This window comes from Vombatus ursinus, unplaced genomic scaffold (assembly GCF_900497805.2).
Source record: "Vombatus ursinus unplaced genomic scaffold, bare-nosed wombat genome assembly UNPS02006779.1, whole genome shotgun sequence".
NCBI classification, from domain to species: domain Eukaryota; kingdom Metazoa; phylum Chordata; class Mammalia; order Diprotodontia; family Vombatidae; genus Vombatus; species Vombatus ursinus.
Genome location: NW_020946557.1, coordinates 3,767,386 through 3,783,808, shown reverse-complemented (window position 1 = coordinate 3,783,808; position 16,423 = coordinate 3,767,386). Strand labels below are relative to the sequence as shown.

The following is a 16,423-nucleotide window of genomic DNA, read 5'->3' as shown; positions in this document are numbered from 1 at the left end:
GCACGCACGTGCACAAAATAAAGGCATTGGAACTGGTTTCTCTCTCATCACTTAGAATCCTGAATCCTTTGACCTAATTAGTGTCACTACAATGTAATGTTTTTATGGCACTAGGTAACTTTAAGTGGGACAGAACATTACATTCAGGGTAAAGTATACTTTGTTACTCAAGCAAATTTGTTCCTGTGTTTTCCTTGGCACTAATTTATGAAGAAAGAAACTATTCCTTCAGAAAGCATTTTTTTTAGTAGCAGAGCATGTACGGTGATTATTATTATTTTTTTTTTTTTGGTTGTGGGGTAATGAGCCTGCATCTATGATTTCATTGGTATAAAGAGCTCTCTCCACCAATGAAGGTCAGCAGTTCTGCAATTTATAGTCTTAGGGAGGTTTCAGAGTCACTGCCTTTCTCTTAGGAATAAATAGACAAAATGAGTATACAGGCCTTCAAGAAAGCTTATATTTTATCAGAAGTTTAATGGTAATACCTAAATCCTTTTAACTATACAACAACTGTTCCTAAAAATTCAACTTTGTCTGCAGTTATATCTATGAAGTTTGCTGTCAGCATGCCGTTTGTTTTATGCCAGTACTAATTAATTTTCCTTAAGTTTGTTTATCAAAATAGATTTAGTGATAAGTTGAAATGTCTTTATTACAGTAATTTAATAAAATTACATTTCGGTATGTTTTTTTCCTTTTGATGTTAATAAAAGGTAGCATTTAAATATCACATCTTTTTTTCTACCAACTTTGTCTAAAACAGAAATTTGCCATAGAAGCCCTGTCTGTATAAATAGAAATAACTTAAAGAAACTGGATTATATAAATGTTCTAACAAAAATCATGTGATTTTTAAAACTAAATAGACATGGTTTTCCTATTAAATTATGATCTTTGATTTTTTTATTTACTAATGAAACTTTAAATCGCTTTCTTCATTATTCACTGGAATAGCAATAATGAAAAACTCAGGTTTATTTCTAACATTTTAAAAGAAAATTTTCTAGTAACTGTGTTAAAATTACTTTTTTCCTCTTTTGATTCCTTAAATTGTCATCATTAATTAATATTTTACCTTCTTTTTTCCTGTATGCATATCATTCATCTATTAAACATCCCAGTGTTCTAGACTGTTTACTTTTGTTAACAACTCATTTGGTCCTGCTCAGTTTTAGACAGAAAATGAATGTATCAAAATATTTTTAATATAGCAGACTAAATTAGGCTATTAGTCTATTAAGTGAGATTTTCTACTTTGATATAACTAAGCCATTGAGCTATTTGGTAAGAAAGAGAAATAGAGGATATTTTTAATAGGCAGGAATTGACCTATAATGGAAGTATCATGAAGGCAGGTGATATATTACAGTTTTTATATTTGTATCTCCAGTACCTTCTACAGAGTAAGTGTTTAAAATATTTGTTGAATTTAATAAACTTTAAGATAAACCTGTTCTGTTTCCCTCTTTTCATAACTTTGAACTATTTAAATGGCATATTTGGGACTCAGAATAATCACTGTACAGTGTTTCCTTCTAAATGATAGTTGCGTAAACAAGTCATTGGAAGTCTTCAATCTAAAATATTTCTTTCTAGTTATGATTTTTACTTTATCTGTCCACAAGATGGTACTGTTTCTTTAACCCAAAAGTCATTAATGCTGCATTATTGAGAATATTGAAAGCTTATCTTCTTTTAAAAGGCAACTTAGATAGTTGTTATTCCATATATATGCTCATGAGAAATTTTGGATTTATTATAATTTAAATATTTCATAGTTAGCAGTAAAATTAATAGGATTTTTGCTATCATTGAAAGGTTTTTTTTTTAAACTTGAATGGTATTTTTCACATTTTATGTAGAATTGTAGGGTTGTGTAGGTGACTTTAAAATATTTTGTTTGATATAAAATTGACTTGACCATGTCTGCATTATTAATATGCCACTGATACTCTTAGATTTATTAGTATCCTTTTTCTTTTCCTATGTTAATAGACCAGGAAAAAATATTTGGAGATTATCTGAAATGCCATCTTTTCTCAGAACAAAATCAGAAAACCAAAGAAGAAATAGAATCTTTTTAAGTGGAGTATATGGGAACTAATTATTTTCTCCCCTTTTCCCTCTGTCCCAACCCTGCCATGTTATTGTCCAGGGAACAACCAGTCTCCCAGTTACTCATACTCACAACCTAGATTTCATCCTCAACTCCTCACTCTTTCTCATATGTATTGTTACCAACATATACAGTCAGTTGCTAAGTCCAGTTGATTCTGCCTTACCAAAATTTTTCATATAGACTCCCTTCTTTCCTCTGACACTGCCATTACCCTAGTACAGACCGTCATCTCCTTACACTGGGACCATTGCAGTAGCCTGCTAGTTGGTCTCCTTGCCTCAGGTTTCTCCCAACTCCAGTCTGTCCTCTTCTGTGCTGTCAAATTGCTCTTCCTAAAGATTGTCTTTTCTGACCATGTCAATCTCCTATTCATTAAACTCCATTGGTTCTCTTTTACCTCCAGGATCAAATAGAAAATTTTGTTTGACTTTTAAACCCCTTAATAACATGACCCCTTCCTACCTTTCCGTTCTTCTTATACCTTACTCCCCTCCAAATACTTTACCATCCATAAATACCACCTTGCTGTTCCTTGTACAAGACATGCAATCTCCAGCTCCTCACTCTATGTATTTTAAATGACTATCCCCCCTGCCTAGAATTCTCTTCTTCCCCATTTGTGCCTTCTGGCTTCTCTGGCTTCTTTCAAGCAATTTTCAGTGAAAATCCTGCCTCTATAAGATGCCTTTCCCAGTTCTCATTCATACTGGTGCCTTTGCTCTGTTGATTATCTCCAGTTTATCCTATCTGGATCTTGTTTGTACGTAGATATTTGTGTGTTATCTCCACCATTGGACTATGAGCTTTTTGAGAACAGGATCTACTTTTTTGAGTTAAATTCCAAATGTAGTAAGTTTTTTGTCCTAAGAATGAAGAGTTCAGTTTGGGCTAGGTCAGCGTGTTTGATAGAGTTTATTTCAGCACGTAGAGGATTATCAGTCCATGTTTCAAATGTAATACCATCAAAATAAAAATAACTTTAGAAGTGTTCTGAATTTTTTCTTTTCTCTTTCCCAAGAAGTTAACAGAATTTTACTCTACTCTGTCTTAGTAAAGTACTTCCTTTAGCATGGGGAAGTTTATAAGATTATGGCCTCTGCTTTCTTCTTCACTGTCAACTTAGCCAAGAAAGCTTGTAATCTTTCAGTGGCATCCGTAATGAGGATTTCAGTAACTTGAATTGAAAGAGTTATCTCATTTTTTTGGTTAAAAATATCTACCAGGAAGACAATTAATGAATAAAACCCTTTCTTTCAAAGTGTTTCCAAGAGCGAGTTTTCTTTTTCTTTCAGCTGCCCTTGGTTCAAATGAAGCACATCGAGACTTGTCCTCTTGCAGAGTAGTGAACTTTCATGTAGTAGAATGACACTGCATTTTCTGCTCCCATTTCTAGACAGATTCTTTTTTAAATAATGATGATTCAAAGACCTGCTTCTGATAAATTTGATGACTTTTGTGGATGTTAACAAAACTTCAAGGCTGTTAGAAGAGTCTGTTGGCAGTGCATGTTGGTGTTAAAAACAGTGAACAACAGCAACATATGAGGAGCTTCCCTTATTTGCTAAAGTAGCATAACCAGATGTATTACCAAGGTTTGAAGAAATTCCATCTGTGCAAACTGCACAAAACTTTTCATTCCGAAGTTTTATTTGGCCAAAAAAAAAACCAAAACTTTTTTTTTTCTTCATTATTTCGAGAACATTAATGGACTTTGTAGTTCCCAAAAGGGATTCACAAAGTGTTACTAGCTATTTTCGTTGAGAAGTGTTTGTACTTTCATCCATACTTACATACTGAAGGGGGCAGTGGCAAAACTGCCTCAGTGACCTGCTTTACAATATTAAAAGAAATATCAACTATTCTGTAATTTATCACATTATTTGACATTGAAACCATTCCCAGGTTTTTCCTTTATTATATTCCACAAACCAACTTGACCCTTTCCCATGCTCATGGCTTTACTAAAATCTCTTCAGTGATGTGGGGTTCTTTCGTTTGGCAATCTGGTAAGCAACTTAATAGGACTCTTAAAAGTTGTTGTGAAAAAGCAAATAAAAATTTTGCAAATGCCTCACTTTTTCAAATTGAGCTTTCTTCACATAAAAAGAGCCTGACATCTTTAGGTGCATTTTTAAGGTGACCTGATATGAGATACCCTTTCAATTTTGCTGGCTTCATACTAACATTGGCAAGAATTGTTGCTGCAACACTGTTCATTATGCAACAAATCATGCAACAAAAATGTTCATTAATGCAAGTGAAACCATATTAATATGTGGTTGTTCATTTTTTTCATTTTGTTCAGTATTTCATTTTATTTTATCATTTTTACTTAAACTGAGATCGTAGATTTTTTAAGAGAGGGAAAGCCTTAGCAATAAGGGTGACCAGGAAAGTCTTCTTGCCGAGGGTAGGATTTTAGCTGTGACCTAAAGGAAGTCAGATAAGCCAGGAGGCATAGATGAAGAAGGAAAGAATTCCAGGAATAGGGGAGAGCCACTGAAAATGCAGTATTGGGAGTTAGAGATGGCGTGTCTTGATCAACAAAAGAGTCTAGTGTCATTGTGTCACAGAATAATATGGAGAGGGGGTAAGGTATAAGATTGGACAGGTAGATTTAAAAGGGCTTTAAAAGCCAAATAGAGAATTTTATTTTTCTTTCTAGAAGTAATAGGGAGTCATTGGAGTTGAACGGATAAGTGAGTGTCATGGTCAGAAAGGATGATTTTTTTTTCTTCATAATCTGTTTATGTACGTTTATGAAGTAAAGATATTCACAAACAGAATGGTGTGTGTGTAGTGTTAGTGTATTTATTATTCTATGAAAAATAATACACATTTAAAAATTCTCAAGAAAACTGAATTATGTCTGAAATGAGAACCATTATTTCTAGGAAGGCACAAAAAAATCCAGATTCCAAGAATAATACAATTCCTGAGTTATTACGCCATTAGAATTGTTAAAGCTTTAGATAAATTATAAGGCTGGCCTTATTTTACTTGTCATAAAAAGTAATTGGATATCGTGTACTTTACTTAACATTCTGGTAACTGTTGTCTCCAGGACACTCTATTTCTAGCTTTATTAAAATACCTAGCTCTCAATCTTTCCTCCAACTCCTGCCTTTATACTAGGGAAATTCAACATATGTATTGATACTCCCTCAAGCATCCTAACTTCCTACTTCCTTAACTTAATCCTTTACCCTACCTTAGCTTCACACAGAGATGGTCCTACCCTTGACATCGTCATCGCCATCACCAACAAGTGTTCTATTACAGGGCTTCTTAAATTTTTTCCGCTCATGACCTGTTTTTGCCCAAGAAATTTTTACGCAGTCCCGGGTATATAGGTATATAAAATTGGTATACAAATCAAACACTGATAATAAATCATAAAAAATTTTATTTTAAAACAATTCTTGGTATACATATAATTTTACCATTTATTAAAGATGAAAGCAAATTTGCATACTAGTAAGATGGTTGTGCTTGTTTATTTTTACATAAAGAATTAAATCTTGGCGAAATAGTTGATACTGCAGGACATAGAGCATCTTCAACATTTTACAGAGTTGATCAATATTTTGATGTTATAATTGTCAATTCTGAGAATGCCACTTTGTATAAATATGTAGAACAAAATGGCAAAAGTATGTTTAGGGCCATTTCAGAAATTGTTGGAAATTCTGCTCTAATCCCAAGGCAAAATTCATTTAATGATTTTGTGCATACAGTAAAAACACTGGAATTCATAACATACATTGGTCTCAAATCTGAGCCAAGGTGTTTCTGGCAGTGTTTGTTGGTATTATGTGGCCTGATGGCAAGCACAGTGCAAGGTGCATATGTGTGTTCAGAACCAAGGCTGCAGTAAAGTTGCATGATGCATGCTGCCAGAAACACCTCGTATTCATTACACGTTTGATTTTGAGTTAATTTTTGGTTGTGTGTTCAGAAACCTTTTATTATTGCCAAATTTTTCATGTCCCCCACATTCAGTTACATGACCTCATATGGGGTCATGACCTATAGTTTAAGAAGAGCTGTTCTACACTTCCTAGTTCATGAACTCTAAAATTCCTGCTTACTCATAGGATGCACTGTACCTTCTCTCTTATTAATATGCTTTTGAAGGAAGCTGAAAAAAATCATGAAGTCTTATTTACTTGGTTCCACAAATTTATATTGCATAATCACATCTGAGGGCATTTGCTAAAAGCTCTCTCTTTTCATCTTATATTATTCAGATGCCTTTCTTCACTATCTCTCCCTTCATCCCTATCTCATATGAAGAGGTAGCCCTTCTCTTAGACAAGACAAACTCTTTTACAGGGAAAAGTAGACCCCAGTGCATCCTATGTTCTCCAGCACTTTGCCGCTTTTCTCTTCCCCCACTATCTCACTAATCTTGAATCTCCCTGTACTCATTTTTCCTTCAGTGCATACAAACACACCTAAGTCTACCCTGTCCTCAAAAAACTTATGTCATCTGTCTAACCTCACTACTATCATCTTCTATACCTCCTCTCTTTCTGAGAAACCTATTTGTAGTCAGTACCTTTCCTTCCTTTCTTCTCAGATCTCTACAGTCTAGCTTCCAGCTCTATCCTTCAACAAAACTGCATTCTGTAAAGTTACCAATGATCTCTTAATCTCTTGCCAAATCTAGTGGCCTTTTCTTAATCCTCATTTTCTTTGATTTTTCTGTCATTTTTGGCACTGCTGATAACCCTCTTTTCCTTGATAATTTTTTGTCTTTTAAGTTTTCCCTTCACCGCTCTCTCCTGGCTCTCTTCCTCCTTGTCTAACTGCTGCTTCTCAGTCTTCTTTGCTGGATCTTTATCCAGGTTACTTCCACTCAACATGAGTCCCTCAAGACTCTGTCCTGGGCCTGCTTTACCTTTTATATTATTTTGTTTGGTGATGTCATCAGCTCCATTTACCCAGCCCTAACCTCCATTCTCACATTTTACTGCCTATGGGACATCTCTGTAATTGGATTTCTTAAATTCGGCATGTCCAGAATTGATCTCCTCTATCCCCATAATCCTTCCCTCTATTCTTCCTAACTTCCCTATTACTGTTACAAGTATCAATTCCCCCTACTTACCCAATGTAGCAAATGAGGTGTCATCCTCAACTCATCATGTTACTACCCATATCTTATCCTTTGCCACACCCTATCACTTCTGACTTCCAGCATCTCTCACGAATACCCCCTTCTTTACTCGTAAGCCTTACAAGATGGTACATAATCTGTATCATAGCCTAATTTGTTAGCAATAAAAAAAAATACTTTAAATTCATGGAGACAGCTTTGTGGTATAGGAGCTTGAGTGTTGGACTTGAAATCAGGAAGAATTGAGTTCAGTTCCTTCCTCAGGCAAATCACTTAACCTCTCTCCACCTTGGTTTCTTCAACTATAAAATGAGAATAGTTATAGCACTACCTATAGTTATATAACTACTATGGTTATTGTATCAAATGAAATGACACATGTAAGGTCTCTTGCAACCTTAAAGCACTATATTAATGATAGCCATTATTAAATAACAGACTTCAACAGTTGCTTCAACTATCAGACATGTTGGAACTTTATTTGTCTATACTCATAGCCTAGACCCTATCTGGGCTACAAAACGCCAACATTGCCTTATGTACAATTATAATATTCACTTGAACTGCCAAGTTTTAAAAAATTTTAACAAACAATGAAAACAACATATCTCCTTCCACGTTTGGATCTACAGTTGTAGGTAGGGAATACTAGAAAACAGCTTGGATGTCTAGGTCACCAGTATGAGAGTACATGACTTCATTTGGTGCTAAATGGCTACTTGGTGCAGAGTTGCCTTATAGTTGGCCAGCTATGATTTCTTCTGGCAACAAAGTCAGAGATATTCATAATACTAACTCTGGCTTGTTGCCTTCAGTGATAAGTAGTAAATGCCGAATTTCACCTAAATGTTTTTTGTCTGTCATTAATAATCAATTACCAAGTGTTTGGGTGCATACTACTGTTTTCCTTTTCATGTCCAATGTGTACTGATACTTGTTAGTAGTTATGTCAGATTTTAGATTTGTCACTTTGCCTTTTAAATAAACGTTGTGAGATTTTTAACAAATTAGTTTGATTGACAAATTTTATAGTATTTGTTATGAAAAATTCTCTAAGTTTTAATTAATTATGCATTTTTAGGACATCGGTGCAGGAAAAGGCAAGTACTATGCTGTCAACTTTCCAATGAGAGATGGTATAGATGATGAGTCTTATGGGCAGATATTTAAACCAGTAAGTATTATATTTGCCAGATCCCATCCATTTTTTTTACTATGTGTTGAAAGGAATTAACCTTTGTTATCTTGTTTCCATGTAGATAATATCAAAAGTGATGGAGATGTATCAGCCTAGTGCAGTAGTGTTGCAGTGTGGTGCTGACTCATTATCTGGTGACAGACTTGGTTGTTTCAATCTTACCGTCAAAGGTAACTACTTTAAAATGTGATATTCCCAGATCAGGATGGGAGGGGAGTTTTCAAAAATTATTATTCTTTAACTTAATTATGTCTTCTTTGACAAGAATTTAAACCTCAGGTGTGCGCGCACACACACAGTGTGTGTGTGTATGTGTGTGTGTGTGTGTGTATATCTGGTCTTTTTTTGCATGTTGTCATTTAAAAAATTAATTTATTATTAGTCTTTCACTAAACTCACTTGGCCACAGTGTAGAGATAATTGTTGGGTTGTTAAAGACAATGCCAATGTAATATAGTCTTTGGCAGGTCCTGCCACCCTAGAAAGGATTTGAGTGAGTTTTGGTCTCTCTTCTGAGGTCTACCTTAACTGAACTTGAAAGATGCTCATCCTCAAATTGGCTGCAGAAGAGTGAATTTTTCAGCCACAGCATCTCTCAAAGACTGTTGTTGGAGGGTACAGTTTTAATGCCAGCACTGTCTTAGTTCAGTTTCAAATTGTGGAATACAAGAGTCACTCATAAGTCATTAAACATTTAAATAAAGGAAGTTTACTTTGCCCTAACACAGCAACGGTATGCAACAAAGATACAGTGACACTTATCTTCAGTTTTGGTTGACCTGTTCTCTCTCACCTCCTCATGGAAACACATCTGATCAGCAGGTCGTCAGGGTCTGATCCTAGGCACCTGTCAAGACTAAGAAGCCTAGATTCCACGGGGCTTGGACTTTATGGTGTCATTAATTGAACGTGAATCTGCAGCATGGAAGCCAGGGCCAGTCAAGTCCCAGGACAGCTTTTGTCCTGTACCTACCCCAGGAGAGGGGTAGAAGTTGGGGGTGGGAGGAAAAGGAAACTACATCAGAGAAGCAGGAATTAATCACCTAGGCTAATCAAGTTACTTTTGTCTTTTTTAAGTAATGCCTCCTCATGTTTTGGGTGGCAGAAAAAAAGCTGTCAGGAAAACATAACTGCTTGGTGCAGGGTCTTAAGGATCTTCTAGAGGACTTTCTATTCAATGTTTATAAGACTTTTGCTGCACAGTACTAAAGGGGGAAAGGGAAAAGAGGAAGAAAAAAATGAAACAAAAAGATGAAGGTAAACAAAAGTCAGAAATGCTAGTCCTTTCCTCCTTCCTTCAGAAGGACTAAATCTCAAGTTTTAAAGTCTGGTTCATATTGTGGGTGCCACCAAGTTAACTCAGGGATCCCCTTTGTACCAGGTAATTATGAGTCCATCATTGTTATAGTGGTAGTATGCTATTAGAAAGCAAGGATCCTCCCAACAATTCTACCCCTTTGTCTCCCAGGCCCTTTCTGGGAATGAGTTGCCCAAAACTTCCCAGAGGAAAGGAAGCCTGCCAGTTGAGGGGAACATAAGCTGCTTCTCAAGGGGCTATGGTACCCTCTGAGGAGGCAAGAACTGAGACCCTGCACTGGGAAAAGAAGGGCTAGGGAAGGTTAACTGGAACGAAGTCCCAAAACAGTCCATTCTTATCAGGTAAGTCTTCTGGAGACTGGATCCCAAAAACCACTGGACCAGAAAGTGCTTTTTCCTAGGATATCATTGGTTTGTCACAAAACATTGTTTGTGGGAGGTTGGACACCTCACTGTAGCAATCAAACGCATCATGATTCAACTGTTAATTATCAGAAGCAAACCTCTTGCCCCTGAGATGAGAGAGTGCCATTTTGCTAATTGGAGACAAGTTGAGTGTCACTTGAGCTGTGCTCCAGCTTGCCTGGTTGGGCAGTAATAACTACCTTGTTTTCAGTTAAAGGGATCCTGTCATCCTTTGCCCAGCATAGCTTGGCATTACCACCTCAATGTTCGACTTGGCGTTAGACCCATTCCCTAACCACTGCTTCTCTTATAGCAGCTCCACACTGGTGGTTTAGCATATGATGTGTCTGATGGGTGTTGACATGCTCCACAAATAGCTGTATGCTTTGGGAAGCATGAGCATAATTCTTCCTCTGTTTCCAGATTCAAAGGGGAGAGCTTTTGATTGTCCAGTCCTGTGCATTCCAGGCTCCAGACAACTTGGCCAGACCTATGGCCACCACTCAGGAGTCAGTATAGATGAAGATCTTCTTCCCTACTGAATGAACTTACAAGGATCCTCATTATCTGGGGTATCCCCTGTTACCAGATTAGGGGCTGCAGAAATCAGTTTGCACATGTCTCTCGTAGCAGATAGAGCCATTGATCAACCAGGCAGAAGGGTTTTCCTCCTGTCTTTGTAGGAAAAAGGCCCATTAGGCCAGTGGAGGAGGCACAGTTCCCAGGATCTGAAGTGGAGACTATGCTTGTCTCTGGTATAGTCATAACCTACTTATGAAGGGCATTCACACCTTAGGGCCTCAAACAAGTATAATTCCTAACGTACCATTTCCCATTTAGCACTAGAAGTCTCTGTACTATAACTGTCCTGTTAAGAGGTACCATCTTGCATCACAGTTAGAGACTAGAAAGAAGCAAGCAGCTGCCTTTCAAAAGTGATATAATGACCAGCTGCCCTAGAAAACTTGGTGCTCCAGAAGCCCAGTTGTCATTTATTCTGGACACCTTTTGGTTTCCACTAAAGGTTCTGCTCATCCTAATCTGTGTGGACAGAGACCTCCAGAAGCATGAGCCTTACACAGCCATAAGGACCCAAACTATAAGATAGCTTGCTTTACATCTTTCTAGGGCTATGGTCTGCTCTGTGATTCATTTGAAAGAGTCAGATACGTAGGTGGTTGCAAATAGGGGCCTTCAAGATAATACAGGTAGAAAATATAGGTTCTACAAAATTTGAAAAGTCCATCAGTCTTTGGCTTCCTTTTTAGTTCATGTAAAAACAAGTGTCCATAGCTTATTCCAGACTCTACCTGAAATCCTCTGGTTTTTCCCTACCTACTGTATTCCTCAAAATTCGACTAAGGAGTCTGGACCATGGATTACCTTATGGTTCATTCTCACCCCCATCCCTATCCTTCTTTATGGGCCTCCTGCCACAGTGGGCTTCATCTGACCCTATTAACATTATGTCATCAATGTAGTGGTATTCACCAATTCCCTTTCAGATGTCTTTAGGTCTCTGCTCATCATAATGTGGTAGTATGAGGGAGGGTCAAGGAAATCCTGGGGAAGGATGGTGAAATTATATTGGACTCCTTTCCAGGTGAAAGCAAATCACTCTTGACTAATTTCAGCCACGGAAATAGAGAAAAGAGCATTGGCAAAGTTGATTGCCCCATGTCAGTCATCGTGGTCCTGGGTAACTCATCTACAACATTGACAGGGTCAGGAACAGCTGTAGAAATAGGCTTGACAACTTTTCAGCTCCCTATCCACTCTAAGCTACCAGGTGCCATCTACCTTCCTCTCAGATGACACAGGGTTGTATAAGGGGGAGCTGGTATAATGAAGTGATCCAGCTTCCTTCATCTCTTTCGCCTCTATCTGCCCCCTTGGGGACCAGGTACTGTGTGGTGTTAACTGCATGGGAGCAGGTAACTCTAAACATTTTCTTTTGGCTTTACCCAGATTAACATGCTTATATATTACTGAAAGGATTCGAACAGGAACTGAACCTATGATCTGTCCTCTGTAGCCTTCCCTGAATGATCTAATTGGGGCAAGGGCTTTAGAGGGTACCTCAGGGTGGGACTGAAGGACCCTTGGTGCCTGGTTTCTTAATTTCCTTGAATAGTTTTGTTATCACCACCTTGGGCTGGCTGTTGCTTATAAACCTCATGTTTCAAGAGCCTTTCCCAAGCTCCCTCCTGAGGATGGTGTTATTTCTTCTGCCTACCTCGCAGGAAGATGACCTCTGATATCTCCTCAGTTCACAAAGTTCCTATTTAAACTTGACAGTATTTGCTGAAGCCCCAACTGTCCCAACCTACTCCTCAAGTTTTACCAGTTGATCAGCCCATTCTTGTGTGGTTATGTGTCTGGGGAGACCCATAGCTAAAATGTCTGAAGCCTTCAAGCAAGGCTCCATCGAGAAAGTGGGTTCTACTTGCACCTGAGACAGGCTGGGTATAGCGTTCCAGGGACTCCTAGGTTTCTCTTTGAACTTCTACAAATATCCCAGTATATTGGTGGAAAAGGTTTTCTCACTACCAGCTCCCGTAAGTTGAGTTCCTGGATGGGCACTGACAAATCATCAATCTTCATTCCCATCAGGAGAGATCTGTTTAATTGATCAGCCACCAGTTGACCCCTGGCTTTCACTGCATGCTTGGAAGCTGAAAATGCAGTCTCTAGCTGCTTCAGTACTCCATTCTAGTTCACTTTCAGTCTTCTTAGGCTGGTAGTTCAAGTTACATAGAGCAGTCAACAGAAGTCAGGGAATTCTGGGCTTGATTTACCCATCCTGGACAATATTCTTCAGCACCCATTGAACTAATCCTTTGCATAAGCAGGACTTGCTTACTAAACCGTGCAGAAATACATCATCAGGAGGGCTCTTGAAACAGGGAGCCACGTAATGGTTTAGTCACCCTATCCTCCTCTATATTTGCAGTACTCTTCTCCCAATTTAACCTAAACTCATGTCAAATTGCTGAAACTGTCGTATACCAAAGGTGCTCCTCTAACACTAGCACTCTTAGTTCAGGTTAAATTTGGGGGGCTTGTAAACCATTGAACACTTAACAAAAGTTTACTTTGCCTTAACACAACAAAGTTATGTAATTACTGTCCTCACAGAAATGCATCTGAATCAGTTGGGTATGGTTTTAGCCTCCCACCTAAGTTTGAGAGGTATAGATTACACGTGGCTAAAATTTTTTATGCCCTTAGATTACCAGGAATCTGCATCATGGAAGCTGGGGCCAATCACATTTAGAAAGCTTTATCTCATAGGTAAAGCCTCCCTATATGGGTAGGAGGAAAAGAAACTGCCTCAGGGAAACTGGGCCTATCACAGAGACCTAAATATAGAAGGATTGCAATCTGAATCAGTGGAAAGATTATCCACATAGATTCCTGAATTTTTTGCATCCATAAAGCAATCCAGAGTTTTCTCAAAGATTGCTACCAAGAAAACATTGAAGCAGTAATTACTGTTTTTATGATGGTAGCATTTAACCTGTGGGTTTATTAAAATTCACATTACATACCAATATTCTTTTTTTTATTAAGTTATTTTAATTTATCAACAATCACTCCCATAAGTTTCCAATATTCTTTTTTTTATTTGACTTTTTTTTAAAAATTTTTTTAGACAATTGGGATTAAGTGACTTGCCCAGGGTCACACAGCTAGTAAGTATCAAGTGTTTGGTCTGAGGTTGGATTTGAACTCAGGTCCTCCTGACTGCAGGGCCGGTGCTCTATCCGCTGCACTGCCTAGCTTCCCCTCCAGTATTCTTTATATAAACTAATCACAAATTCAATTTTTCTTTTGAAAATTTAGTCATGCTATTTGAAGCTGAATCTGTACTATGTAGATACCTATCTCTTTTGAGATTTTACAGAGACATTAAGATAGGCTAACATTCTAGAATAGTAATTGTTCTTCTACAAAAATTCCACTCTCAGAACTCATTGTGGTGAGTGACTTCAGGTTCTTGAAGAAAAAGTTCAAGTTATTGGATGTTTTGCACATTGGAAAGGTTCAGCGTGGTTCAGAGAGCAGCTTAGATGGGCTGTCTGAGAACCAGCCTAAGTGTGAGAGGCTGATCACTAATAGTCTGGTCCCTGGGCATATGAATTCTTTGAACATAGTGACTCATGATGTAAATTTTTTTAAATGGCCCTCCATTGCAGGTTACCTCCTTCCACTTAAGTATTGGCAATACGTATGGAGTGGCATAAAAGGGAACAGAGGTGACTAAAATAATTTTACCTTAGGTACTCTAAACACAAGATCCTTGTCAAACAAAGTAGTCAGCAGTTTTTCATCCAAAGGGTCCAATAAAAATAATTTAATGAGACTCCTGGTCCTTATGCTTGTCTATGCTTATGATGGACATAAGCAAAAAGACTACCAAGAATAAAATTGCAGTTTAGGTACCAGCAGACATCTCAAATGTTTATGCCTCAATTTTGTGACTATCTGGGTTCAAGAAGGAAGGCAAAAGAAAGGATAAGATGAAATGGTCTCCATTTACAATGGTCCCCACCTGAACTATTCAAATGAGCTATTTAAGCTGAAAACTTGAGAAAAAACTTTTAGATAGCTGTAAATCATGAAGCATCCTTATCTTCTAATATTCAAAATTTCAGGTGACTCAAAGGAAAATGGAGAGACAGGGATTAGTAGCCCCCTAGCATTACCACAAGTGACTTACACATTACGGAGTAGCTTGAAAAATATCATCTTGGAGATTTGATCAGAAAAGGAAACAGGCTGGTAGTACATAAACATTGATAGATGGATAGCCCAAGTATACTCATTTTTAAAGAATTGACCTACCACTTTTCATTTTTCTAGCTTACCCAAGGCAGTTCTTTATTATTTATGGCTACAAGAGAAGAGCTAGACTGGAGAAGCACACTGGGTGCTACAGTGAAGCTCTTCTATCCTGATTATAGCCAAGTAATTTATAAACTTGACAATACAGAAAAATCAAATGAAGGTACTTCAAAAGTAGGAGATTGATTAAAGTGTATAAGCTAGGAGATGTGTGATACAAAAGTTATATGTTAATAGATAATGGTTACAGGTTGAGCAAGTGTTTTTTGTTCTCCTCCAGGGGTTCTTAACCTTTGTTGTGGGCCCCTTTAATAGTCTAGTGAAGTCTATGAACCCCTTCTCAGAATAATGTTAATAAAGGACTAATTAAGTATAAGAACCATAAATCAAAGAACAAAAATCTAGGATAGGCAAGAAAGATCCTTTTTAGAAAAAGGTGAAAATAAAAATGTAAAATAACAATTTGTTGAAAGGAAGAAGGGAGGCAAGGGACATTTTATTTGACTATTTAGCTGAGGAGGGAGAAATGGAAGAATAATTAGCTAGCTAGAATTAGCTAAAGGAACTTTTAAGTTAGGGAATACTCCAAAACTGGAAAATGGGGTAACAAAACAGTGTTTGAAGAATCCAATAAAAGTGACAGATTATGCAAGAAAACAAAACTCTCACAATCTGTTGCTTACAAGAAGAAAGTTTTTAAAATGCATACATATTATAAATATGGACTAGGAAAAAAATTTACTAGGCATTAGACAAATTCCAAAACAACGGGAGTTGCAATCATGATGTCAGACAAAAGTAAGTTCATTGAAAACAAAAAGGGATAACTACATTATGCTAAAATAGCCATATATCAATATTAAACTTAAATGTTTTGAATGACTTTGCATATAAATCCAAAAAAGACAAGTTAACTGAACTATAAGAGGTTATAGTACCATAGGTGGCAGGACATTTTTATGTCTTGATTTTGAATAAGTTTAAGAGAAAGAAATGGAAAATAGAGAAATGAATGTGTTGCTGGACAAACCAGCTAAAAGACTTAAAATGTCTTCTGTATGCAACTACTAAAGAATGTATTTATTTCTGACCACCAGTTGAAACTTTTATAAATTTTACCCCATTTTAATTAGGGCATAGAGATGTTACATACGTTAAAAAATATAAGTGATACGTTATTTACGTAGCATAATACAGTAAAAATAATTCAGAGACCATAATACGGAACCAACTGGAGACTCAATAAAATCCTAAAGTAGGTTAAAGAACAAATTATGGAAACAGTTACTTGGAAGAAAGTTATAATGATGAAACAACATACCAAAATTTCTGGGGTGCAGCTAATGCAATGCTTGGGGAAAGATAAAATAAAAATGGATTATTAATAAACTGAATATACATTTTTGAAAGT

General features: G+C 37.0%; 1 protein-coding gene across 1 annotated transcript in view; it reads left to right on the top strand.

Moving 5' to 3' along the window:
* HDAC2 (histone deacetylase 2) overlaps positions 1 to 16,423 on the top strand; it is a 56,133-nt gene that overhangs the window by 26,118 nt on the left and 13,592 nt on the right. The window contains exons 7-8 of the mRNA XM_027848659.1: positions 8,326 to 8,418; positions 8,504 to 8,612. Coding sequence (XP_027704460.1) covers positions 8,326 to 8,418; positions 8,504 to 8,612 — 202 coding nt within the window. The remainder of the gene's footprint in view (positions 1 to 8,325; positions 8,419 to 8,503; positions 8,613 to 16,423) is intronic.